The sequence below is a fragment of the Falco rusticolus genome, chromosome 6 (assembly GCF_015220075.1).
Source record: "Falco rusticolus isolate bFalRus1 chromosome 6, bFalRus1.pri, whole genome shotgun sequence".
In the NCBI taxonomy this organism is placed as follows: Eukaryota; Metazoa; Chordata; class Aves; order Falconiformes; family Falconidae; genus Falco; species Falco rusticolus.
In genome coordinates, this window is record NC_051192.1 from 14809510 (window position 1) to 14837029 (window position 27520).

The window sequence follows — 27520 nt, forward strand, 5'->3', positions numbered from 1 at the left end:
TCCTCATATAATAGGTGCTCCAATCCCTTCAGCAACTTTGTGGTCCTTTGCCGGACTCTCTCCAGTATGTCCATATCTCTTTTGTACCTGGGAGCCCAGAACCAGACACAGCACTCCAGGTGTGGCCTCATGAGCACTGAGTAGAGGGGAAGGATCACCTCCCTCGATCAACACTCCTCCTAATGCAGTCCAGGATACCCACAGCCTTCTTTGCAGCAACGGCATGCTGTTGCCTTATGTTCAACGTGGTGTCCACCAGGATACCCAGGTCTTTTCCTGTCAAACTGCTGAGTGGGTGGCCCCTAGCATGTACTGGTGCCTGAGGCTGTTCCTCCCCAGGTGCAGGACTTTTCACTTCTCCTTGTTGAACTTCATGAGTCCCTGTCAGCCCATTTCTCCAGCCTACTGAAGTACTTCTAGATAGTGACACAATGGCACAACCTTCTTCTGTGTCAGCCACCCCTCCCAGTTTGGTGCCATCAGCAAACTTGCCCTATCATCTAGATTATTAATGAAGACTGGACCCAGTATTGACCCCTGAGGCACCCTGTTAGTTACTGGCCTGCAAATGGACTTCATACCACTGATCACTACTGGCTTTTGAGCAAGTTTGCAACCCACCTTATTGTCTGCTTATCCAGCCCACACATTAACAACTTGTCTATGAGGATCTCATGGAAGATAGTATCAAAAGCTTTACTGAAGTCTTAAGAAGACTTCTTGTGACTAAGCTTGTTCTTTTGACTAAAAAGCTACAGCAAAGGTGTATGAGAAAGAAATGAAGAGGCCTAAAAGGTGTCACAGAACTGGTTTGCTTAGCTCCTGCTGGAGCACTGTAGAGGAATTGTAGAAGAATTATAGAGGAATGAAGCTGGGTTAATTAGCATTGATAACATACAGCTGTGGGCTGGCTTCAGGGGTGGTGGGCTGGCTGATGTAGATAAGGTGCAGCTGTGGCTGTTTCCTGCTAAGTAGTTAAATAGCTCTAAGGGGCATGGAAGAGGAGCACTGTGTGAAGAGGGACCTGTAAGAAGCAAAGGGAGGGGAGAGAGCACCTCGGATGTAGGAGAGGCCTTGGGAGAAGAAGGGTGCCTGGGTGAGGAGAGGCTGGCTGGAAGAGGAGCCTAGAGAAGAAAGAATCCGGATGCAGCAGAGGCAAGAAGCAGGGTGGAAGAGGCTGAAGAAATAGCACAAACAGTAGATGAACTTTTGAAACCTTGTGGGGGATTGGTGGTTGTGCCAGGGCAAGGCACAGGAACTGCTTATTGAAGTTAACCTGGTAGGTGATGGTAAAAGCCTTGTTGCAGCTGGCTAGTTTGGGTAGTGCTGTGACAGAGCATAGCACTGGTTGTCTGTTTCAGGCAAGGGTGCATCCCCAGAAGCCTTCTGGGTGTGAGAGAAGATATTTCCAGCTTTGAATACTACTGGCAACAATTTGATTTGAAATAGAGAAGGACTTTTAATTTTTCTATACTCTCTTGTTATCAGTAACGTGCAATTATTCCATAGTAAACTAAATTAATTTTAACTTCCAGACAGCATATGGCTGCGTTGAATCATCTAAGAGCCCTCTATACATCTGTGCTGCAAATCTGCTTTGGGTGAACATCTTCATTTCCTTGCCTCAGGTTGAGCTGTTCAGTTATATTTCCATGTGTGTGTGCATTTAGGGCACTGGTGGGGGATAAATTGTGTAATGGACCATTTTCCTCAGGCAGTTTGGATGTAGCTGTGCTGGATGTGTGGAATGCAGAAACACAAGGGCTTTTGCCTATGTGTGTAGATCAGTGGAGTACCTTCTGAGGTCTGGCCCTGGCCTCTTTCATAGAGGGGAACAGGCAGAGGTGTAGGGAAGGGCGGGATGAAATAGACTTTTCTATCTCCCTTGTGTGATTGATCCTCACAATGACTTCCCTTCCAAGGAATGGCTGGAAGTGCGGACTGCTGCCTGCCGTAACGGTGGGAAAGACACCTCCAGCTGTAAGCAAAGATGTGCTTGGGATAAAAATCCCTGCTTGATCCAGAAGTACCAAACGTCCCACATGGGACTAGAAGCACAGTTTTTTCACTTGCATGTTTCAGTGAAAGGAGATAACTAAGACAAGCCCCAGGAGTGTGGCACTACACAGGCCTCATGAATCACTGGAGAGAAGGTGATCCCGGTGGAAGGAAAGAGGTCCAGGTCTGAGATAGGACCTCCAGAGAGAGGGTGGAAGGTGAACCTCTGTAGGAGGGTGGTGGAGAAGAGGAAGAGCTCCATTTTGGCAGGAGTCTGTCCAGCACAGGTCCTCTGCCCTGAAACAAAATGCAGAATGGCCATAAGAAACTCTGTGGGAGCTGCTTCTTGAGCTGTTCTCAGAGGAGAGAGCTTGCAGAAGGAAAGGCTCCCCCATCTCGGGGTTTGCACATCCCTAACAGCATTTTGACAGACCAGAGACTGAATGCAAGCCTTTTGTTCTCCTCTCAAGTCTCTCTAGGACAGTCGTGGCCCTTCCCCAGGTGGCTGTTTGGGCACACATGACTGTAAAGTTTCCTGGTATAGGGGAAACTCAGCATTGCCACATCCCCCATCACTGCTGTGTTGGGCTGTCCCTTATCACCACCATTCTTTGAGAGTTGGACTGTGTCCCTTTAGGTCTAGTCTCCTAATTCAGTAGCTCTTGGTCACCCAGTCTTTCCTCCTGGGCCTCTCACTGCTACAGCTTCTAGATCCCTTTGATGCATCCCCTTTGCAGCTACATACAGCTCCTGCTTTCAGGTGTTCAACATGAGGACTTGAAGCCTGAGCTAGAATGCTGATGGAGAAACCTGTTTTTTTTATCCCAAGCCTGCTTGGTTGAAAGGGCTACCTACTGAAGTCCTGTTGTTGGTAACACATCCTAGTGAGAAATAATCTTGGAGGATGCTGGTGAAATGTGTAACTGGATGTTCTGCCTCCTATTGAAGGGCTTTCCCAGAAATGTGACAATAAAAGAAGATGCTTTTAGGTGCATCTGGAGTTACTGCCTTTAGTGGCAAGGTGCAAGGGCTGCAGCCAGAACAGATGGCATGGCTCACATGGGAATGAAATCCAGGGAAAACAGGTTAAGAATGGCTTCATTTTGAATTATGAGGTTAACTTTGTTTGCTACACGGACTCTGTAGGTAACTTTTAATTGAGGAGTTGAGAACTCTTAGGGATATGTTGGAAATGTTCCTCAACTCAGAAGGAGACCATTTTTCAAGGTGGAAGTAGCTCAGGGTGCAGAAACTGCCTGAAACTTCTAGGTTTTCTGTTTGTGGCTTTGAGGAGTAGTGCAGTGGGAGGACCCCAAAAATCACACACTATCTGATTCTCACAGACCATCTTACCTGAAGTCCTGGAGTTTACTGCCACCAGATTCAAAAGGATAACCAGTGTTTGTTTCCTACTTTGCTTTGGGAAACTTGGAAAGTTTCTCCATAGTGAGGATGGAGGGAGGAGATCAAGCTGCTGTTTTCTGGCAGTTCCCTGATGGCCAAGTCCACCAATCGGCCCCAGAAAGTTCTGGGCTTCTCCATGAATGTTTCAGCAGCCCCTGGTAGAAATTCCTGTAGGAACTGTTGGGTCCTTCTGTTCTAGTGACCCTTGTCTGGAGAATCCAGGCACTTCCTGTGCTCCACAGAAATAGGTCAAATATCTTGATGTGGCTGCAAGTGAATTCCCCTGCACTGACACAAGATCATATGATGGGAAGAGCAGTTACTGTGGGTAATAAATTCTGCTGCATTTGCATCTACCTGTCCAGAGAAAAAATTGTACCCCTTTTGTGGGGTCAGTGATTGCCTTAGAGCTCTAAGAAAAGTGACAACAGAAGTTACCTCTGGCCTTGCCAGGTAAGGTCCCTTTAGATCCATGATGTCAGGGTTTCCAGCGATGGGTAAAGGCCTGGGTCCTGGGAAGGACTTTTCTTTTACATGGTATTCCAGATATGCTGTCTTCTCAGAATCAGCAGCAGAATGAGTATAAACAGTAACCTTACAGAAGCAAGACTGACTCAATCCATTGCATTTCAGCAAAGGCTTAGCTGAGAAGATGAAAATTCAGACACAGTGCAATCTCCTGCCAGAACTTGAGAGGTTTCAGGCATTAAATGGCACTTTTACACAAACAGAAATATGAGCTTCATCTCTAAGAAATGAAAAATGCCTGTATGGGGTTTTACCCTTGAAGAATCTCTGAGACACTCTCACTACCATGTGCACTCATTTTACCCTGTGCTGGTTACTGTTTAATGGGTAAAGTCTGAACTGGTCCTGTGCACTGGCAGAGCAGCTCAAACACTGCCTTTAACTTGGAGACTGGGAGGAGGTGGGAGAAGAAGGATGAGGTTCTGCTCGTTGCTCAGGCATTCCCTTCTCTCTTTATGGAAGATGGTGGGTATGCCAGGTCTTGACAAGAGCAGAAGCTCAGCTGACTAAGGATCTGAGACAGTTGTGAAGATTCTTCTTGAGTAACCTAGATGTGGACTTATTGCACTGTGGGTCCTATAGTGGAAAGTTGCATTGATCAGAAGTACTCAAGAGAGGAAGAACAGTGCCAAGCTCTTCTGAGCTAGCTGAATAATTTGTCTTGCCACTTTGTTCTAGCAGAAGTTCAAGCAGAGTTAAATGTAGGTTCAGACTGATCTGCCCAGATGGTAAGGTCTGTATTGAACTGATGACCCCAGCTTCCTTTTAAAGTGAATAGAGGACAAGGGGCACCTTTATTTACTTCTGAGCCCAGAAGCTGAAATGTATCGGATAACCCATGCCTTACATGTTTCTGGTTTTCACATAATGGTTGAGGCTGAGGTTGAAGGAACTCTGGAGGTCATCTGGTCCAACACTGCTGCTCAAGCAGGGCAGCCTTGAGCCAGTTGTACAGTAAGATCTGTATCTTCAGCTGTGGCAATTGCTTTTGACATCCAGCTGTAACCATTTCAGGAAGAGATGGAGAGAAGAACTTGTATGATTATCTCTAAATGGATAGCCAAAGCTGAGGGGAAAACTGGGGAAAAGATGTTCTCTGTTGGTTGGGGGAAAAAGGGCTGAGGTACAGTCTGAATCGTGTGTCTCAGAGTCTGAGAGTGTGAGCAGCACTGAATGAGGTGTTGGAAGAAGAAAGCATGGAGAAGAAATGATCCAGGGCTTTCACTGAGACTGATGAGAGATGAGCTGCAGCCTTCAGAACTGTGTTTGGAAGAGCTTTCTAGTAGAAGTATAGAGAAGTAAATTGTACATGACCTTGGGGCAAGAACGTGAAGGCTGTGTGAGGTGAGGTTCTTAGGCTGAGCCCCTTGTTCTTGACCCTTTACAGCCTCAGGATCCCTGCAGAGATGTGACCAAAGGCATAGGAGAGGATTCAGCCCCCCAGGGGGTGGGAGTGTGGAGACCTAGAGGAAAAGAGCATGAGCATCTGGTGGGGAGCATGGAAGAGGAGCTAGAGCAAGCCTGCTCTTGTACAGGCTTGCCCCAAGCCTTTTGCTACACTCGGGGTCTTTGGAAGAAAGACCAGGACATTTCACCTACCTGGAAGGTGTCCTGGAAAAACCCCAGGGCTTATGTCCAGCTCTTTGCCAGTTGGCTTGCTTCTACACCACCTCACCAAAGGAGGTAGAAAGGCACTGAGAATGTTGCTCTTCCCATGTATACCTGGGATTTAACTATTAACAAAGAATGAGCCAGATACTGACTCTTGAGTTATGAAAGGCAGCAGCTGATTAGTTTCCCAGGAGACAGGCCCAGGGTTGTGTCTGTGCAGAGCTTGGGAACGGGCGCAGCATTTACCTGCCTGTACAAGACTCTCTGGGTTATTGGAAGAACATTGTGGGAGCTAGGGGTGTCTCTAGAAATGCAGTGGGAGGAGGTAACCCTCCTCACCCCGTTGCCCTTGCCTGCTCAGTCCTGCTGATTTCTGCCAGCAGGTCTCTGGTTCCTGCAGTGCTGGCAGGTAATGAGTGAGCCCCACAGGGTGTGATTGTCCCAGATGTGAGTGACAGGCTGTCAGTGCTTCTTCCCTGCTTGGGAACACTTCCTCTTGGCCTTATTTTGAAGTGGAAATTCATGATCCTCTTGGGCCAATATTTGTGCCTCCTCCCAGGTCTGACAGGCAATGTCTCTAGTCACATGTCTTGAACCATATAAGTTGTTTCTAAAGCATCTGTTAAATCTATGACAGTCAAATTCTTTGCTGCTTTATGGTGCTTTACATGATGCATGAGGAGAACTTGGCCAGGTTCTTTTAGGAACAGGAGAAAATTCTGTGGTGCTTAGTCATTTCAGTGAGCAGGACTAGTCATTTGCACTGTCCCAATTCTCCTCACCTAACATGAACTCAAGAAACAAATACTCCAAATGGATGCAGACATAAGGGTCATTGGCCAAATTCACTGGAAAACTGGGGGCTTTGGTCACTTTAGCTGTGCCCTCCATAATAAAGTAAGCATCTCTGCACCTTTGAAGACAATGCTGGAGACAGTTTGTTTCTAAAGTGAGAAAGTTGGTTTTGTTTAAGAGTTCAGTGGATCTCATGTTTACTATTCTGAAGTAAATCAGTTCTTAGTTCCAAATATAGGAACTCCCCTGATACTGTGCAAGCATCTTGAAAAGTATTTCTGTACTGGATAATATCTATCATTTTCTTGCAGTAGGTTGTACTTGTATTCGTGTGCATCTCTGTGTATTTGGAGGAGGAATGTGTAAAGAACCAAGGTCTGCCTTGGAGGTCAGGGAGGAGAAAGTGTCATTGTGTGGGTATGTGACCTGTGCAGTATTGGAGGCTGATCCCTGGCCTGCTTGCTTGATAAGAAGATACATAGGGTGTAGGGACACATATGTGGCAGTGGACTGTTCATATGTTTTTTTACTGAATGTATGTATTTTTTGTCATTCAGAAATACATCTGAGCAAAGTTCCAGTGTAGACCTTACAAGACTATGGGTGGATGGAAAACCCAATGGAGGGAAAGAGGTCTAGGTCTGGGATGAAAACTTCTAGGGGAGTGTGAAAGGTGAACTTCTGCAGGAGGCTAGTAATTTTTGCAATTTTTTTTGGCAATAACCTCACCATACATACTTTGTGTATTTGGTCTGGCCGAGCCCCATAGCAGCCCTCACAGTGCTGTGCTTGTATTGGGGGCTGGAAAGGTGGGGATATCACACCAGTGGTTTGACTGCTGCTGCGCAGTGCTCCCACAGCACCAAGGCTGTCTCGCCAACCTCCCCCCACACCACCACCACCACCAACAGGCTGGGGGTGGGCAAAATCTTGGGAGGGGACTTAGCCAGGACAGCTGACCCAAAATGACCAAAGGGATATTCCATACCATATGATGTCTGTTCAGATATAAAAAAGAGAAAGGAGGAGGAATGGGGGGGCATTTGTTATTTGCTGTGTTTGTCTTCTGGAGCAAGTGCTACAAGCAGGGCAGCCCTGCTTCCCGGGAAGTGCCTGAACATCACCTGCTGATGGGAAGTAGAGAATAACATCTTTTTCCTTCACTTTCACATGTGCAACTTTTGCTATTGCTTCAATAACCTGTCTTTATCTTGACCCACAAGTACTTTTTTTTCCATCTTATTTTCTCCTCCCCAGCTTTATTGAGGAGGGGAGTGCTAGAGCATCTTGGTGGGCACCTGGCATCCAGCCAAGATCAACCCACCACACTTTGTTAACAAGTTGATCCCAGTGAGAAAGAAGACTGTACATCCCCAAGAAATATCAAATCAATACAATTGATCATCTGATCATTAATTCATGCATTTAATCAGCAACAGGTTTGAATACAAATGTTAAGAAATTTTGTGGGCAAATATTCAGTAACGAGCTTTGAAATAAAATTACCTTTCATTAATGAAATACAAAGATATTGCTCTGAAAGAGGTAGTACTATGTATCTGTAAGATGGTCTTCAAAGTTATGAACATCCACTGGTGTTCTGGAAAAGGGCTGAGTGTCAATAAACTTGACCTATATTGAGTTTGAATTAGAAATAATTGCTAATAAAAGGAAATAATATTAAGATGAAACTTTTTATTTCTTTAAATCCTAATCCTTTATTTTACTTCCTTAAAATTTAATCTATCTGTATTTAATATCTTTTAAAAAAAGATACACTACCTTAAAAACACTAGATTTGAAGTTTTCAGATTGAAAACCACCAATCTGGGTGGCTTCTGTCAGTTTGACACTTAGAGACTAAGACATCTCTTTTCTGATTAGGAGCGGATACAGAAAATACCTTTCAAAGGATAGCTGACCTAACCTCTGACATGCTACTGATTTGGAAAATATGAACAGTCTCTTAAGGTTTCTTCTGAGACTGACAGAAATCTAAGAAAGAGCTTTCAGCATCCTTATGGTGGAATCTAACTTCAAGTTGAAAGTTACACACAGTAGCTGCCATTTAACTCATCTTTTTCAGGTACTTTTATGCACAGCTTAACAAATGTCAGTACTGATTTAATTTTTACTCACTTAAAAAAGCTTAAATAAGATTCATATTTTTTAATGTAAAAACAAGTCAAGCTGAGAACAAAGGTCAGACAGAGTGGTCAGTGGTTGTTGGAGAGGACAAAGCATTGGCTGTCTTTGAGAAAGAAAAATGCTAGTCACCATGAACTTCAAATTTAGAGTAGCTGTACTTTAACTTTGGTTTACTTTTCAGTCCCATCCTCAAAGCTCAGCCTCCACCACGTGTTTCATTTAACTTCTCTCTTTCCTTGCCTGCCAATGTATGGCTCCCTCATTGATGTGCAAAAGGGTTCTTGGCAAAACATTTTAAGCTTCTTTAAGACTGGGCACCTTTCCATAATGTCCAGTAACATATCACACAAGTTGCACATATGTACAAAGCTCTGCTGACTCAGGGTACTCGAAGCTTTGATTACTCTGGAAATAATCAGCCAAAGAAGACACCCTAAGACAAAAAAAACAAATGGCACTGACATCAGAATTATGGAGGTGAGTGGTTAGGGTAAAGAAACTTAAGGGAAACCATGTGCTTCAAGGGCACAGTCATGTTTAAAAGAAAGTGATGCATAAAGCTCTGATTAAACAAAGGTTATCTGTATGAGAATTGCTGTGTTTCATTTCCTGATGATACCACCATGGACATCTTTGTGCATCATCTGTTGCATAGATTCTCTATGAGGGGTGAAGGATAGTCTGAAAAATGCTGGGAAACTGTGTCCAATCTTTTCATACAGGGTGGAAAAAGTCTGAGGCCTGGATTCATGTCTTGAGCCAAGGCACTGGTCTAAAACTTCTGACCATAGAGAATGGATGAGTTTTGGGCTGTGCATGATCAGCAACCCTCCACCATAGCAGGGTGGAGACCACAGGAGGAAATCAAACATGTATGGATGATCAAAATAAGATCTTGCTTTAAGCTGCAGCAATATATCTCAGGACTGCCTGACAGAAACCCCACACAGACCTCATTGCAGGTTGTTTTCTGTGCCTCATTGTCCCTTTTCCTATTGCTTTGCCTACTACTAACTAATTTTTGTTTGATCTCAGATTTGCTACAGCCATACCCAAAGCTGGTATTTCAGCTGTGCTTACAGGGGCACTGCTGGCCTTTCAAGGTTATGCTCCCCATAAGGTCCCCAATTTTCCCTTGCAATTATCTGTGCTATTAGGCCTCTTATGTAACTCATAACGCACAAAAAATGTGTTTTTCTGTAATTCTTATCAGAGGGTTGGATTGTTTCCTGTCTTACCCTGCAATTTTCTCATATAATGATCTGTAATTTCTGGCATCCTGTTATTTTAGCTTAACTTCATGTGAGGGTTTAGTCACGTGGGTGCACCACCTTGTGCAAGAGGTCTCTTCTGGTCCCATTTCTTTTTTGATGTTTTTAAAACATGTTTTTTATATTTTTAATGGTCCTACTGCTTTTTCTGTATTATTCACTAGTTTTTAAGTATTGTGAACAACAGAATGAACCTATTAAAGTGTTTTTCACAGATGCATTTGTAATCCTTTTTCCAGTTGTTAAAGTCATATACTCCTTACGTGGTTTCAGCCATCTCTAAAATAAGTTTCCCAGGCTAAGCTAGGCTTAGAATCACAGAATTATTTGGGTGGAAAGGGACTTTTAAAAGCCATCTAATCCCATCACCATGCCATGGGCAGGGACACTTTCTACTAAGTCAAGTTGCTACCAGCCCTGTCCAGTCTGGCTTTGAATGTTTCCGGGGATAGGGCATTCACAGCTGCTCTGGGCAGCCTGTGTCAGTGTCTTGCCACCCTCATTGTAAAAAAAAAAAAAAAAAAAAAAAAATAATTCTTATATCTAGTCTGAATGTACCTTCTTTTAGTTTAAAACTATCACTCTCTGTCTTATTGCTACAGGCCCTACTTCTAGGGTCCTTCTTTGTCAAAAAGGAAGCAAAGAATTTCCTGAAAACAATAGCTAGGTGAGGTGGAATAAACCTCTGTGTAAAGGGATCCATCTCCCTACTCTGTTTTTGGAGAGAACCTGCAGGACTGATTTCTCTGGGTCAGTAATCTTCTGAAAAAGGCAGAGGACAATAATGTGTATTTAGTGGATGAGGGTCTGGGTTACTATGGAAGGATGATAAGGAGAACTGGAGAACAAACCTGCATAATTTATTCCCCCTCCCCCGTTTTGTTTTAAAGGACTACAGATAACTGTTGAGGTCATCATTCTGAAAGATGGGCTTGCAGCATGTGGTGCTTTCTCACTCAGGTGTTCCTTTGCGGTCAGCGCTCACAGTGAAGTTACAACTGTAGGTGAATGAAAGACCCTCCAAATCCCCAAGTAGGTTTTTGAGGGGTGAACTTCATATGTTGAAAAGATTTTTACAGTCTGCTGGAATTTTTGTCAAGTACTTCAATACTTGGCGTTTGTAAATTATGCACAAAATACTTCTAAAATCTTTACATATGCAATATTTACATTGTTAAATGCCATCTCAGTTTTTACAAAAACAATTGTGAGAAAACTTTGAAGGGATAAAAGATGCCTTTTTAGCCAACAAGGTAGAAAAGAGTCAGTCATTGCACATATTCAAAAGAAATGTCTGAAATAAACTGTGTTACAAATGTATTTTCATTCATAGATAGAAGTATGACATATATAGCAGTATACAGCTGATACAGCATATGGGACAGCCTTGCCTAGTATCTTTCTAGATTTTTTTCAAGGAAAAATACATCAGCAGAACTGAAAATTTCTGTGCTATGTTATGTGAGAGGGGTTTTCCCCTTAAATCTGTTAAGTAAGACTTGAAATGAGGTGCCAATATAAAAGTTTATCCCCTGTAGCCTGTCCTTCTGAGACATCAGTGGTAGCTCTCTGTGTCCAAATAATGCCTAGAGGCACTGTGATGCTTCTGTTAGATTTTCATCTCCCATCCATTGCCTGTCAATGGATGACTCCATGTAGGTAGGCACAGATGTGTGACTGCTCCCAGCTACTGTCATCTCATAGAGTTCCTTCAGATACCTCAATACAAGCCTGTATCATCGCTTCTCAGGTGGAATTAATTTACTTTAATTTAGCTTCAGTTTTCTTTTTTTTGCTTTCTCTTGTTTTAGGAGATGGTGCCTTCAAAGGTAGCGACTCACCAGACAGTTCTCACTGAGTCTTCTGTAGGCTGAACACGGTTGCTTTCTGATCAGTTCCTAACAACTCACACTTTTGCTTTTTCTTGGACTTTGCCTTTAGTCCAGTTTATATCTATTGACATCAGCTACTATCCAATTGTTACACTGGATATAATAAGACATATGTAATTACCTGTTTTACATAGCTCCTACTCAATTCCCTGATTGTGTCCTTGAAATAGTCTAAATAAATCTATGTTAAGAATGAAATTTTTCACCATTTCACTTTCTTCTTCTTTTCAAGAAACATATTAACAAAGAATCTCAATATTCATATTGCCATTTAGTATACCTCATCGATCACTATATTCTGTGCTTTGCCATGGAAATTATTTCAACCCTTTGTTATCTGCCATAACCAATCTTCAAAATACAGTAAATTTTCTCCCTCATCCAAAAATAGGACACTATTGCTTAAACACTTAATCTGGGATGCTCTGGTGGAAAGCTTGTTAGAATCCAAATTCTTCTTGATTACCCCATGCAGTTAACGGTGTGACTGTGACTCAGAGATCTTGCAGTTAAGTATCATGTCCTGTGATAGGTTTGAAACACAAAGGTTGTTTCAATGGCTATATCGACTTAGAGATGACAGGAGGTAAGATACAGATAATTTTGTAGAGCAACTTGTGGTTGGTTTTTCTGATAAACAAATATACTGGAAGGATCTAGCTAATTCACCTGAGCTTGGCATAATGACTGTGTATACTGAAATCAAGCTTGCTTTATATTACAAAAATATAACTATCTGCAGCCCCTTCTTGAAAACCTAATGTCATTAGGACAATAACTAGGTGTTGGATTTTCGCATTAGAAACTGAAAAGAGCATAATTAGGACAAATATTACAGATGGATTACTTTTCTACATGGTGGCTTCAGATCTGATGTGCTCATGGTAGCTGTTGGAGTGAATTTCACATGGTTTCTCCTCTTCTGGGACCTGCCATGAAAATCAGAGGAGAGTTTGGTTGATGAGTTATAGACTTCATTTTGCCATAAAAGGAGACTAAAGTGCACTAAAAATGTCATTCTGTTTGTGTCCATTTATTGACCCAGCCTGACATGAACCATCAGTTCTGAATTCTGAGGTATGTTTGCAGGGTTTTCTTAACAGAATAATTCCTTAACACTGTTAGCTACATGAATGCAAATTAATATCTGGGATTTTCAAAGAGCTCTAAAGAAACAAAGTGACCATCTCTAATGAAATGTAAACGATGCTGTATGCAAAATATCCATGTCCCTTCCCATTACCTGATAATGCTCTTTTAGAATATTCCTGAGCAGTTCTGCTGATACTACAGGACCTTCAATTGAGCAGGCTTGCATTATCATCACTGTGATAATACAGGCTGTGGATTCTTCAGCCACACTTTAAAACTTTCCTCTTCCTGACAATTTTTTTATTATTTACATATGGCAGCCTATTTCAGGTCTTGCTGAAACCTGGTGCTTTGACTTTCCCAAGGTCAAACAGCGAATGACTTGCAGAGCTGTCATTAAAAGTTGTAGGTTTTTTTCAGATTGTCATTGATACAGCTGATCTTTTGGCTCAAAACTTCCCCTTAGCCTGTAAACTTTGTCTCACCAGAAGCCAGATTGTGTGGTTGGTTCATACTAGAGTTTAATCCGTTAAAAAAACCCTAATAAAATCTAATTAAAAATGAATAAAATCACATTTCATTTACAAGGAATGCAGACCATGTATTTTTACTTGTCTTTCTGAGTTTTTCATGGCATAAAGGATAAAATTCAGCTTGCCTAAATTAAGAGTCTGTCATCAGTCCCTAATGAAGGGAGGTGCAGAAAGCCTACAACTAGTACAGGGAGCTTCTTAGGTTAGCCAAGAGGAAAGTTATGTCTGAGTTTCTGCTCACAACGTGATTGTAGCCATCCAACTCTGAGATGTATGTGGGACTCAACCAATCAAATCTAGGTCTTCAGTGTATAGAGCTCTACATTTGAGGCAGGCAATGAAAGGTTTTTGATTATCGTTGGGAATATACAGACTTTCAAGGTTTTAACTCATGTAATCGAACATAGATCGGGAAGGGTTCAAATGACCTGTAATCTAGATCCACCTCTTCACTGAGCGTAAAGGGAGCTGAGCAGGGCATTTCAGATGTACTGGTTTCTAAGCCCCATAGTTGTGTCTTCACGCATAAAATGATAGTGCCAGGAGGCCCATCTTCTGAAAATTTTAGCGGGCAGATCACTTAACAAGGAAGCAGAAGAGCTTCCGCTCAGCCTAAGGGCACTCACCCTTCAAATACTGAAAAAGCGCTCTAAATTTCGTTCAGCATGAAATTCTAAATGACACTAGAAAAGCAGCACCATTTAGCCAAAAATGCAATTATCATGTGGCTGAACTGCAAGAGGGAAGAAGATACCTGGCCCAACAAGCACTTAAAAGGGAGATGAAGAGGCTGAGACCTCCACCGAGGTCTCAGTTTATTGGGTCTGTTTCTGCTTTTTGTTCAAGGTTAGTCTAATGTAAATGGCATGACTAGCTAGCATGTCCAAAAAAGACCCTGAAGGTGGCTTTGATACATTCACAGCCTGAGACACAGCAACATTTTTGAAAGCTGAAACTTGTGTGCAAACCACAAAAACCTCAAAAGAGCAGGACTGCAGGGTGCTGTACATCTTCCAACCTAATGAAAATAAAGGGAGGTTGTGTCTTACCTCCCAATAAACAGAGTCATCAAAGCAGTTCTGGTCAGATGTGTGTCCCAAGAAGGGCAGCTTTAGAATACCACCTGCAGGAAAAACAGCATCAGGGGTTAAAAAATGGATAAAATGCCCAAGTAAATGTTCCTCGTGCCCTGGGGAATCACCTAAGTTTTCTGACCTAATCTGTTTCCTAATCTACAGAAATGCCCAACCATTTTGGGATATCAGGTCGCTCATTATGAGAGGCGAAGCAGGTTCCTTTGTGATATGAATAAGACCTTGTTTTTATCTCCTTAAATCTTTCCCAGATTTCAGACTGGGATTTTCTATTTCAGCCTAAATTTTTGTTTAGAAAGTATCCACAATCACATGGAAACATGTGACACACTGAAACAAATATGTCTTCATCTCAAACTAGTTTCTGTTGAGAATTCTGTCTGAATCTAGAGAATTTCATCCAGAACATCTTACCATTCCTATATATACAAGCCAGTATCTTTGAGGCATGTATTCAGTAAGATATCTAGGCTTCATTTGAAGACTAAATTATTGGAAAACTGCTTTTCCATCTTTACATTTCTGCCAGTGTGCCATCATGCGTTATTTCTATTTTTCTATTTTGTATTATTCACATGAAATTGTTGATACATTTAAGCTGTCCATGGGCAAACCTCTAAATTCACATGTATTTCAGTTGCATCATACTGACCTGTCAATACTCCACCTGCCAGTGCAATTCCAATTGTACTGCCCAGGGCAGCAGCCTGCATACTAGGAGTAAATCTGCTACCTGGCCTGAAAAGGGCAGAAAAACAAAGCATTGACAATCAAAAACTTTTTACACATTAAGACTGATAATAGGTCTTACAACATTGTACTTGCTTTCTGCTGGGCAAGGTGGCTCATAGAAAAATACCCTGCCATCGCTGTGGACAGAAAATGTGATTTTACTTTGGTTTTGTTTTATAAAGAAGAAAACAAGTTCTTTGAAAAGGTTATTAATATATTGTAAGCCTTGAAAGAATGTCAAAAAGATCAACATTCCATCTTCTTAGGGTCTTTTAAGATAGTGGAAATAGCCCATTTTGCAAATTTTCTTGGAGATCTTACAGTTGCCAGCAGCGTAATTGTAGAATCATAATAAAGATTCTTCTACATTTAATTGTTGGGGTGGTTTGTTTGTTTGTTTGTTTTATGATGTCTTTATTTGATTTATTTTTACTTGAGTTTTTAATTTGGAACAAGTATATAAACAGTGTGTTAGTAGCAGGCTATTAAGAGTCCTATTTAAACCAGAACACAATGTCATCAAATCAAAGATGCATTTTTCTGAAAAAAAATAAAATATCATAATTAGATCCATGGAAGGTGCAAAATTAGGATAGACATTCAATAAACTCCTTTCTCTCTTTCCTCTATAACTCACCGAGTGTCCGTCCTTATAGCAGTTACTACGATGCCAGTGATACCTCCCAATACTCCAGGTAAACCATGTAAATTATGAACTCCACAAGTGTCATGAATGTTCAGCTTAGATGCCAGCAAAGGCTGAAATAAGGGGAAATATGAGGTTTATAGTAAGTTTATAGTCTTCCATTATGTCTAGAATGATATGCAAAAGAAAGTAGTGCAGAAGTAGAAGAAACAATTTAACTTATTTCATGTACACAAAGTTTAGCTATAAAACCTGTGTCTTTCCCTTCACTGTGAAATAGTTTACATGCAGAGAAAACCAAGTATGTCCTTATAATGGTACAAATGTCCAAGCTACCATCATAAACATAATGATACAAGACACAGGACAGTCCACTGATACTCCTAATCCTTTCAGCCACTGCAGCAAAGGCTGAAAGCAGTGGCTAAGTAACACATACACACCTGTCAGGTATTTTCTTCCAGGGTGTTTCTCCATCAGGAAATGCCAGTTTAAACACTTTTGGTCTGACTATTTTTTTTCTACATTTTATACGTGAAATAATTCCATTTCCTACTTCAAAAGTATTTTTTGGTTACAGATTTATTTAGAGGCTTTAAAAGACTGAAATGTAATTAGTCCTATTTCATCGAAACATGGGATTCAAAATTCTGGCAGCTCCTTGAACAGAAATCCCAGCTTTAATGAGCCCTAAAATCTTCGTGATCTTTCTGGTTTTTTAGCTAGGTGACGGACTGAAGTTAGCTCATAAGCATATATTTAAATCACAGTGATTTAAAAATAACTGTTCTCTAGAGCTTTCTCTCTCTACTGTGTCAGCCAGTTTCTAGACTCCTAGGGAACCAAAGGAGCTCCAGTAAAGCCAATGAAGCAGTAAGTAACTGAGAGCAGAGGTGGGTCCTCAATACTTACAGTCAGGAAGCAGAACCCAAGGACAGAGATGATTCCAGCAATGCCCCCAATGCACATGGCAGCAAAACAGTGGATTGGCAGGTCAGCACAGGTACCCATTGCTACTCCTCCTGCCAAGGTGGCATTTTGAATGAGAACCTGCAAAAAGTATACAGAGATGGAGATGATATATGTGGAACAGAGGTTTGGTTTAGGGCTGAGTGACTCTGAAAGCTTTTCAGCATGTAGAAGTTTTTCCTTTTCTTCAGGCGGGATTTTTCCAATGAAGAACGAACAGGAATTTAAAGCAGGGTTCCCTGTTACGTGTTCAAGGTGTTGGTTCAAAGCTGTACTAACCCAGTTTAGCTGGGACCAGTTTAATAAAGGCCAATTTTTGCAAGGTCACCAAAACTCATCTGACCTCTTGAGAAACCAGGCTGAGTCAGTGAGAACTGCCTTCTGCCACAGTATGGAATTCTGCAAAGCTCATGGAACTATGCCAGCTCATGACCGGCTCAGGTAAACACTACAATTGCTGGAAAGAAATAAGTGAAAACATAGGGCTAGATTTTTGGGCAAGGAGATGTAAGGCTGGCAGCCTGGCAGCTCCAACCTAGTCTGGCTTTGCCTGTTGTACAGCTGCACTGTGAGATCTCCAGGGAACAGGTCATTGCCTTGAGAAACCTGTCTTGGCTATCGCAATATGGTAACTCACAGAGGATCTTCTTCAGAATAAAACCCCAAAGTCCACCTGAACGTTGGTCTAATGTCTCTGTGGTTCAGCAGGTTCTGTGGACAAGAGAGAACAAGGGAGCAGGACCCCCACTATAATGTCAAAGAGCTTTTCACTCTCCAGATGCAGTGATCCCACTGAGTAATCCCACATACTTAAAGCAGGATGGGTTGCTTCAGGGCCCAAACTCACATTATAGCTTTTAGAAGTATAATAGCTCTGATTTTGCCAACAATATGAGCAAAGGTTCCAGATAGCTCACGGACATTGGGAATCTGCCTAATCTTCCTTATTTTTGATGGGTGACTCAATTTAACAGAGGTTGTGATGTGATTCTTACCATGTTGAATTTGCCTCTTTGATCCACCAGGCTGGAGAGGGCAAATGTTACAACAGTACATGCAGCCAAAGAAAAGTAAGTGTTGATAATTGCTGTAATCATGGGAGGTGTTTCAGGTACAATGGCAGAGTTAAAACTGGGCCAAAAAAGCCAAAGGAACAGGGTACCTGGATGAATGTAAGTCAAAACAAAACAGAGACTATTCAGTCACAAGGGACATTTAGCTGTGAAAGAACCAACACAGCAGAACTAGGTACAAGAAAGGAGGAAGGTGATTGATAAGAAACGTGAAATAGCCAAAATGCTTGAGGAAATAATAGATTATGCAGAAGATTTTGCCATGGCAGCTAGCATTTGGACACATGGTCTCTTTCAAATCTTACTGGAAGACTTGAACATGTTGTGACCCCTTGTCATGCCTCACTCACTGCCAGGGCTCACCACCACTGTGAAAACCATAGCAGAGTAGGATGCATTAGCAAGACAGCTCACATGTAAATCTTTTGTCATCTGTTGATATAACTGATAGTTTTAGCTGTTAAAGTGATCTATGGATAGATCTCATGGACATATAGATGTATGGTTTCTAACACGCATTAGTGGGACTGGCACAGCTCAATATTTTGAATTATGGCCAGTTTCCCTGGAAATGCTGCTTGTAACAGAAGATTTAATTAAACAGGAGTCACCACAAACATACACTGAAAATACCTCTTTAATTTCATCTTTCCTTTTTTTTAATGAAGGGGAAACTGTAAAAATTTGTGTGTCGCTGAAAACAATGTGCATGCATCAGACAAAAAAGAATATGCCTCTAAGAATGTACTTAAGAAAGTGGATGCAGAATAATAATAGGAAATCATTACAATATAGAGATGAAAGAGGGATGAACAGCAGATCAGCACTCACTGTTACATCACTTACCAATCATGGCAAATATGTCTGTATGATAGGTAGATTCTTCATTTTGATGTTTGTTTTTCAAACCAGGACGATGCAAGACTAGGGTTACGGCCAAACCAAAATAAGCTCCAAAGGCATGGATAGTCATAGAGCCTCCAACATCTGTGGCCTGTAATAAGGACCCAAAATGATGCCACCGATTTCATACTGTGTAAAGATGAGGACTTGATGAAAGAGAAGTCTGAATGACTTTAATGTTTTATTTTCTATGGTAGAAACTAGAGCCTAGAATATGCTCAGTGGAAATATTATAAAGTGAAAACATTTGTTATAAACAGAAAACAGTTTTTACCAAATAGATGTACCTCAAATACTCGTGTAACTAGATGTTCATTGCATGCAAAGATTGTGATTTCCAGAACTGTCAAGATCAGCATCTGAACAGGACTTGTTTTCCCCAGGACTGCTCCAAATGAAATTAAAGCAGTTGCTGTACTGAAGTCTGCATTTATCATGCTGAAGTTAAAAAAAAAACAACAAACAAATAAAAGCAAACAAAAGCAAAACCAAAAGCACAGGAAAAAAAATCAGCTTAAAGAGACCTGAAATAAGGCTATAATACCAAAGATGTCATTTCATTAAAATGTCAGAGCTTTAACTCTTCAGATACAAAATTATCAAGATAATCTTTGCGGATGAAAGTTTTATCAAACCTTTCCAGATGGGATTTGTAGGGATCTTACAAGCTACTGAGGAAAAAGTGTCTCAAGGTTACCTTCTGCTTATACCATATATATGCCTAGCTGGTGGAATTTACAGTGAAAAATCTGTGAGACGTGCATTGTGGATGTGCAGGGGTATTTCCAGCTCTGACTGTTACTTGAACACCAAAGATGACGGGGGGGGTCTTAGCTTTGGTCAGGTAGTTTATCTCATTTCAAAAGCCTTGCATGCCTTTCTATCACTGTGCTAATGTTTGCACTAGCTGTCAGGAAGGACCAGTGTTAACAGGTTATGGAGAATGGCAAGGATAAATAAAACCACAAATTGGTCAAAAACTTGCAGCACAGAGGGGCACTAACTTATTGGTCCCTTTACAGATGCTAGTCTGTAAGCGTTATAGAGCTGCTTACATTATTTCTGCTTGTCCCTCAGTAAAGTTTGGATGCTGTCCCTTTCGAAGTTGTCTATGTGTTGTCTCAGCAAACAGAACTGCTGATGTGGAAAACACCCTGAGACCTTCGTAGAAGGAGGACAGATGGATAGGAGGGGAATTAAAAGCATCTAGAGACATTGCTCATGAGGTCTCTTTTTCTATGACTGGGGTCCAAAACTTACTGCAGTATGGTGCTCAGGCAAATCACTCCTTGAGAAGTAGGAGAAAACCTCATGAGTGGATAGACACACTGTTCTAGCCTTTCTTTTGTGACCCCAGGTGCCATGGAAGGACAGATTCCTTCATGCCTGCTGGCTGCAGGTGGTGCAGTGTTACTGCTGGAAGACTTCTAGCTTCCACAGCTCCATAGATGCAAAGCAATCCCTCTGTATGACCTATAGCCCATGTGCAACGTAGCACCTCAAATTCCATCCCACCCTTTGGTTCTTGTGGCCCAGTGCACCAGGCGTTGCCCCTTTAGAGGTGATGGGCAGATGAATGTTGAGAGATGGGCAGTAAAGATCCATCAGATTTCAGTAAACTTAGAAGTCTGATCCCACAGATTTAGTTTATGGCTTCTCCTGCTATCTTAAGGGATAGAAATGTCAGTTTTGGTAAACTCATATGTACCTTTTAATACTAACATGAATTTTCCCTCTTTCCATGTGCCAAAATCCTTGCATCAGGGTTCCCCACTGGAGTCCGAGAGCAGCAATAAGCATGTTGATACCAACACTGCTGAATCCATATTTCTTCAGAAAGGTCATCAGGAAACCAAATCCAATAAATATCATCACGTGGACATCCTGAAAGACTGAAAGGAAAACATGTCTGTGCAGTGACTTTGAAGAGTGACTATGAAGGGAGGAAAGCTAGGGACAAGTGAGGATTTAATATAAAAGAGCTTCAAACTCATGTAATCAATGTGATCCATCTTCCCCCACTTCATGACCAGTCTACTATTGAAGTTTGAGTGTCTGGAAAATGCAAGGCCTGATTATTGATTTTATTCCTTGCTATATCATTATGGAAAGAACACTAGATCTCTATACTATCAAATTTAGCATGCCTGAAACTGTTCTCTGCATGTGAAGCTAACATCACAGCTTTATGTCCTTACAGAAAAGTTCTTTTATCCCTTAAATAAAGGTTGTCACATCCAGCATGTTCTGGGTAACTCCAAAATTGTACATGGGATTTGTTTGGTAGAGTGCTAGCTGGCCCAGTGAAAAGGTATGCTTGTGATCCCTAAAAAATACTCTTAAAAACATGACCATATTGAAAATTTTTTTGTTAATCTGAAGTGTTTTACATGATTTAATGGGCTCTACACCGAACAAGTGTAGAGTCCTGTAATTAAAGCATTTTGTCTGATTTTATTGTTAATAAGAACCTCAGTACAGAGAAAACATTTCATTTCTATTTCATTGCCTCTTACATGCAAATATGCGGGAAAAGCTTGAGACATTGACCTGTTTAGTGTAATATTTGGCTTAAAGTTACATTTCCCGGTTACGCAGTTTCATCATTCTTACAGTTCTGCCATATGCATTACCATGTTACCATATGCGTTATATATTTTAAACATAATCAGTTCTGCCATATGCATTACCATGTTTAGCCAAACGAGGGCCCAAAAGTGTAAGAAGTTACTGGAGATTCCCAATAAACTGTATTATATTTGCAGTATCCTATGCCAGCCCTGACCTAGTGCTGAAGTACATACACACATGTAATAAAATCCTTTACACTGGGCTACACGCATCTAAGAAACACCATAGAAATGCATCTTTTCTATTATCAATAGGATAGACATCCCCAATTCTTTTGCTTCCTCTTTAGGCTGGACATTTTCACATTTATTTCCTGACTTTAACAGGGATTTTTGAGGCCCCTGCAGTCCTTTGAAAGCTTCCCATTTTCCTCCATATTCCTTGATTTCCAGACCTACTATCCAAACTTTTGTGTTGTGTGCTTACTACTTATTTTAAAAGACATACAATCAATTAACTTCCCCATTTGGGCTTCTGCTTTTGATATACTTGCATATTTTGTATTGCAATGGTGTGTGAAAATAACTGCCTTGCTTAGAGCTCAACATATTCCCTTTCTTCAGAAGACCTGGCAAGAAATGAAAAAGTTACGGCTGGGGACCACACAACCCATGCTAATACAACCTTCCTGATCCTACCAGCAGCAAAGTCTTTAGTGTCTCAGTGAATGCAGAACTCCAGCCACAGATTAATTTGCCCATACTCCTGTGTCACAGGGAGTCAGCAGGGGGTGTTTAGGGAAAGGGTATTAAAGTACGAGATCATTTGATGGGTACATCCATCTGTGCACCCTCCCAGCTTCCAGCAACCTGTGCCGCAGGAACACAGAGCTGTGTCTTCGTACCTGACTTCATGGTGGTGGTGGTGGTGGTGGACTGCACATCCAGAGCAACTCTCCTTCAACTGCCTTGGAACACATGTAGCAGTGGTTAGTGCTGGTAGGACTCAGAGTGGAGAGCCTTCCCAGCAATCCTCTAACACTACCCTGATGATCTCAGGTACAGGTGATCACCCACCTTGATTTTTTTTAAGTGGGGCAAAAATATGTTGGCAGGTCGCATGAGAAATCTCTTCTCAAATAAGGGAAGGAGTAACCTCAGATCTCATTACATCTTTTTCAAGGTTAAGTAGAAACTAGATGCTGAGCAAAACTTTTTTTCCCCTTTTAAAAATAATTTCCTATGAGTGACCATTCACTCAGTAACCTGTGGAATCAGCACCTTAATATCTGAGAAGTGTCCTGGGCTATTTGTCTGACTGTTATAAAACTACATTATTAAAAGCTTGTAAATGTTACCAAAAAAATACAGAACTAGAGGGAAAATCCATAAAAGCTGCACAACAATATCTACAAAAGTTGACTTTAGCAGAAGAAAATGGAATTGTATTTAATAAATGCCTAGCATGACAAGTCAAAGTGATAGATGACTTCAACAGTTTTCAGTTTACGTGACACGAGTTTCATGCACAAATGAGGGATATGTTAGAAAATTACCTACTTCTGCTCCTTTTATTATTTAATCTGCCTATGCCGTGGACCTTCCAATACAGTTTTAGTTTTGCCCATTCCGGGTAGTCAGCTCCAGGTCAGAAAATTTTTCCATTCTCCCGGAGGAGATTATGGTTTGTTAGCTTTCAGTGTGTTACTTGCTTTTGTTTGCAATCTCGTGGTTAAATCATTGCAGATGAAACAAGTGAGCTGTTCTCATCAAAACAGTCCCGTCCATGTATACAACATCTCAGTAAATCATGTATTTAGTAAATTAGTAGATTAAAAGAATCATAAAATATTAGTAAAAGATGCTTTACTGCTTAAGTAACTCTGTGAGAGAAAGAACAGGTTTCAAAAGCATGTTGATAACGGAAGGAGTTTAATCCTTGGTGCCCATCAATAGGGCTCCTGCATGCTCAAGTCCCTTGAAAGGTGCTTTTAGAAATCTTACCCCAGGCCTGAAGATTAGAAGCAATTCTGTTTGAAACAAGCATCTGGTTGACATGTAATCCTGGGTCCTTCTGAGGGCTAGCTAGGATTCATATAAGTATTTTCTAACTGTTTGGATTTACATGCACAAAAGATTAAAAGGCCTGGTTAAAACTAGGTTAATTTATGGATGTTGAGGACAAATTTCAACAAGTTCAGCCTATACCTTGTGCTTTGACTACCTTACACATCCCTTTGAAGAGTAGGTCTGGAATGATTTTAAATGGTGAGGAAAACAGCATGACTTGGAAAAAAAAGTTTCAGTCACTAGTCATGTTTAATAAAACACAGTGCTTCTATTCTGTGAGACAGGAAAATAAAGACTGGGAAAACGCTCCAGCAGACCCTGAGCGAAACCAGTATGCATGATTCTGCAAGACTGTGCAAGACCCACATACTAATTCCACATCACGGTCTCTGCATGGTGGTCGGTCTCAATGCAAGGATGCTGGTGGCATCTAGGTTTACACTTAAAGCTGTGATTTTGCTCTGCCTAAAGCAGTAAACTGTAGAACCCTGAACAAGAGTAGCACATCAGTTTCCCCAAGCCATGAATCATGGATCGATCACAAGGCAGTACGTACTGGATACCAGTACTAAAGAAGTCTTCTAGGACTGCTTGCAGAACTGTCACACGCCTTTGTCCTCCCATTCTAGTGGCACAGCACTCCTCAAGTTGTCCATCCAATTCACCATAGCTGTACTTGCATGCACCAGAAATAGATTTAATGCAAAGCTGTGTGTTGGGAATGAACTCAGCTCAGCTCCCCTTACCTGAGTGCAAAATTAGGTGATCCTCAATTATTATTTTCATCTTTCTTCAGTCCAAAAATACTGAAACAGCTTGAATTCGTGGTGCTGAGGTGTTTAAGGCATACAACAGCAGGCCCTGCACTGCAGTTCTGAGAATATAAACTGGCCCCTGGATGAAACAACTAAATCTATGAGGTACAGATAGGTTAACATCGATGGGGATAGCACGGGAAGCAGTTTGAAAGCGTCATTTTGTGAACCCAGGGGAAGTCCTGGCTCAGGATATGTCCTAATAAATCTATATAACCATAGCATTAACTTTCTGCTGGGTCCTCAGGCAAACTGTGCCCTTTGGTACACTCTGTAGACAGGGAAGTTTGAGAGGAAGATGGCCTAAAAATGAAAAGTCAAATATTAGGAAATCCTGCTTTTATTCCAGTTTTTTATCGTGAACAAGATGCATCAACCCTTAGGTCAGCATCTATAAGTCCAACATTGCACCTGAAGTGTTTGCTTAATTTATGTCTCTTTTGGTAAACTGCAGAGCCTAGCCAAAAGGCAAATGGCACAGGCTGACTCACATCTGCACAGCTGCGTGCTCTTCTCTCCCCAAACACTGTTCCCACCTGTGCTACCTATTGAGCATAGCCCCTTATCAATGCTATGCCTGAAGAAATACCTTGGAGGAGGTCAAGGTGGTGGTTTGCATGAGCCAAAATGTTGACAGAGGTTGCTAGAGGTTCAGTAGTGTGGACAGCTTTGGAGCAATGTGCAGGCCTAGCACAGTCATACACTGCCTGTGCAGGAAAGCATGGGGGACAGCAGGCAATTGCTCCCACATATTTTAGATGCTGATATTAGGGAAGAATTAATTATGGGTGGTTCCTAACTGGATAGATTACATTTAAAGGCCTATATTGTAGTGTTAACATCTGGTGAGAAGAATCCCTTTCTTTCTGATGTTGATGACGTTCCTGCCCTCTCTCTGATACCTTTTTAAAATAGACATATTCAATTAAAAACCAGGGCTCCACAGAAGCGATGGGAGAGGTGTGAGAACAGCCTATCCCAGGAGCTCCCCAGGGAGCACACTACCCCTGGTGACGTGTGTGGCACAGGCAATCTCCATCGAGAAGACTTGAAGTTTACTAAGAAATGCACTACAGTGCTGTTAATGGGCCACTGAAGACTATTAAATTGCTGGCAGAAGCACAAGGATCTCATGCACCTTTTTCAATTTTCCTTGGTAAGGGGGGCACCAAGAAAATGCAGGCCAACTTAGTACCAGAGCCTGCAGGTATGATATTCAGACCGGAGAAGGTAATTTTCTCTGTTCTTGCAGGGCAAACAGACCTAAACCCGAGTCTGAAGGACCCATGTCCCATATAACATCCTTTTGGCTTACCAAAGTATACAAGGATGCCCAAAACACTATTGTTCTGTGGCTGTATCTGTTGTAGTCATGTTGTTTTGGGGAAGAGCCAGAGAAGAGGTAGGTGAACAGGTGTTCTAGGCAATAGCTATATCAATAAAATAACAGTGCCAGAGTAGAATTATCTGTGCTGTGAAATTATTAGTCTGGTTTCTGGCATGGTTTTTGCCTAGGCCAGCTATCACCTTCTGGGTGACAGTGGACTAAGAGTTATTCCCAATATACTGTCTAGATAAGGCCACCTAATTTAGGAACTGGGAGAGTTCAATATCATGGACATGGCCAAGTTGTGCCTCAGAAAAAGAATGAGCTCTGACATAGCTTAATTTACTGTCTCTCAGGGCTACTGCTGCACCTCAGTGGAGCTAAACCAAATGTGAGTAATTAACTCCTGATGTTCATCAGCTGACTTGCATCTGGAGCTGAATAATGCCATGCATTCACTGTCCTCCCAACTGGCCAGTGCTCTGTGTTAGAATACACAACACGAGACTATAGGGAGAGAAGTAACCCTGAGATCACATTCCCCTGCAACAGCTACTGGAAGGCTAGTTCTAAGGAGACAAAAAGAGGGATGCATTCAAAATGATGTGGGTACTACATACAGGCAAGGAGCCCTGTACCGTTATAATCAATCATCATTAAGAGGATTGCAATGGGGGCTACAAGTCATTAAGGCATCAGAGCCAAGAAAATGAAAACCAAACCTTCAATACTTCCAGCAAGACACAGGCTGCTTCTTTGCAGACTTATTTTTCTATTTATTTACAACAGTCTGATCTTTGCATGAGGAAGAGGAGTGTGGGAGAAGTCAGCAACTACTTCTCAGGCTAAAAGCTTTCTCCTTAAACTTTATCAAGCCTTTGCAGAAACAACAAATCAACAGAAATGTTTGCAGGCTGAACCATTAGTGTCTACAACCCAGCCACTGCTTTGAAAGATAGGAGGGGGTTCTCCACCCTGTGACAAAAACTATTGCCCTTCATGGAGTTTAGTTTCTGGAAACGTATTTTGCAATGATGAAGCATATGCTGCCCAGTTTCCATGTTCTCATAAGACAACTTTTGAAACCTAGATGATACTAAATAAATGTTCTGTTGATTTTGATTATTTAATACAGTAATCAGGATATAACTTCTGGCAAGAAATACTACCATCCATCTCTGGAAAATGCTAGAGTTGTTCAAAGCAATTCATATTTCTCCAGGTTTTAACCTCCTATTAAAACACTAACGCATTTTCAAGACTCTTCTTTCCCAGAACAGCTAACTTCTCAGCAGTTAGGCACTTTCAGAATTTTGTATGTGCTCAACTTGAATTTGTCTTTGAAGCCTGCTGCTTTCATACAGTAGAAAAAGTTAGTTTGCCCCAAAGCATGCCTTTCTTTTCTAGCTATACCAGCAGGTCTCATAAGTTATTCAGAAATCTTGCTTTGCATTAGTTGAAATAAATTCTAACTTCCATAAATCTTAGACAGCAACACTTACGTGGGTATAAAGTTTGAATGTCAGCATGCAGTTCATATTCCACAAATATCCCAAAAATAACAATGATGATCACTTCCAGAAGAAGAGCCAGGATTGAGAACTTGAACCTCATGTTGGTGTCAAGGGCTGAAGGCATTGCAGGAGAGCAGGTGGCTGTGACAGCTGGATAAAGGACTCTTGCCTTCAGCGGAGCTGACTAATTCAGTGGATCTGAGAGATATAGCAAAAAAAAGAAAAAAAAAAAAAAAGACCCCAAAAACCTCCTGAGAGAGACAGGCAAACACACCGTCACACCCACTATGGGAGGGAAATAGTGTGGGTCAGTGTAGCAATTTCTATTTTCCAGGTTATTTCTTTGCATGAAATACCAGCTTACATATTTTTTCAATTTGTAACGCAAACCAGCTCATTTAGCCACAATATGCTTCTCACTGTCTTATATGTATTTTAAAAAGGAACTAGTCTAAAAGAAAGTCTCACAGAGCCTGGTTTGTTGCGCATAGTAAGGAACACAGCACCAGTCGATTGTGTTTCCTGTAGTCAATAA

The 27520-nt window shown here is 41.5% G+C and overlaps 1 protein-coding gene across 3 annotated transcripts; it reads right to left on the bottom strand.

Moving 5' to 3' along the window:
• Nucleotides 1–7737: 7737 nt before the first annotated feature.
• Nucleotides 7738–27202, bottom strand: RHAG (Rh associated glycoprotein). 3 transcript variants are annotated; one of them, XM_037392714.1, is made up of 11 exons: nucleotides 26974–27202; nucleotides 20398–20581; nucleotides 18977–19127; nucleotides 18633–18780; nucleotides 17709–17875; nucleotides 16657–16794; nucleotides 15736–15857; nucleotides 15019–15104; nucleotides 14322–14395; nucleotides 12495–12576; nucleotides 7738–8917 (listed from the first exon to the last, which is right to left on the bottom strand). In XM_037392714.1, the coding sequence occupies exons 1-10, from the start codon at nucleotides 27107–27109 to the stop codon at nucleotides 12499–12501; spliced, it is 1284 nt and encodes a 427-aa protein (XP_037248611.1). In that variant the 5' UTR covers nucleotides 27110–27202; the 3' UTR covers nucleotides 7738–8917; nucleotides 12495–12498. The 3 variants fall into 3 exon arrangements, with proteins under 3 accessions (XP_037248611.1, XP_037248610.1, XP_037248608.1); XM_037392713.1 differs by lacking the exon at nucleotides 7738–8917 and adding an exon at nucleotides 10904–12170; XM_037392711.1 differs by lacking the exon at nucleotides 7738–8917 and having other exon boundaries at nucleotides 10904–12576; nucleotides 26974–27201.
• Between the last annotated feature and the right edge of the window lie 318 nt (nucleotides 27203–27520).

What these genes read in the sequence shown, in the direction of transcription:
- RHAG (XM_037392714.1), bottom strand. Translation starts at nt 27,109, where the DNA reads ATGCCTTCAGCCCTTGACACCAACATGAGGTTCAAGTTCTCAATCCTG. An exon ending in CATTCAAACTTTATACCCAC is followed by an intron (nt 20,582 to 26,973) that starts GTAAGTGTTGCT and finishes TTTTCCTTTCAG; the next exon opens with TCTTTCAGGATGTCCACGTG. An exon ending in TTGGGTTCTGCTTCCTGACT is followed by an intron (nt 15,858 to 16,656) that starts GTAAGTATTGAG and finishes CCCTTATTTCAG; the next exon opens with CCTTTGCTGGCATCTAAGCT.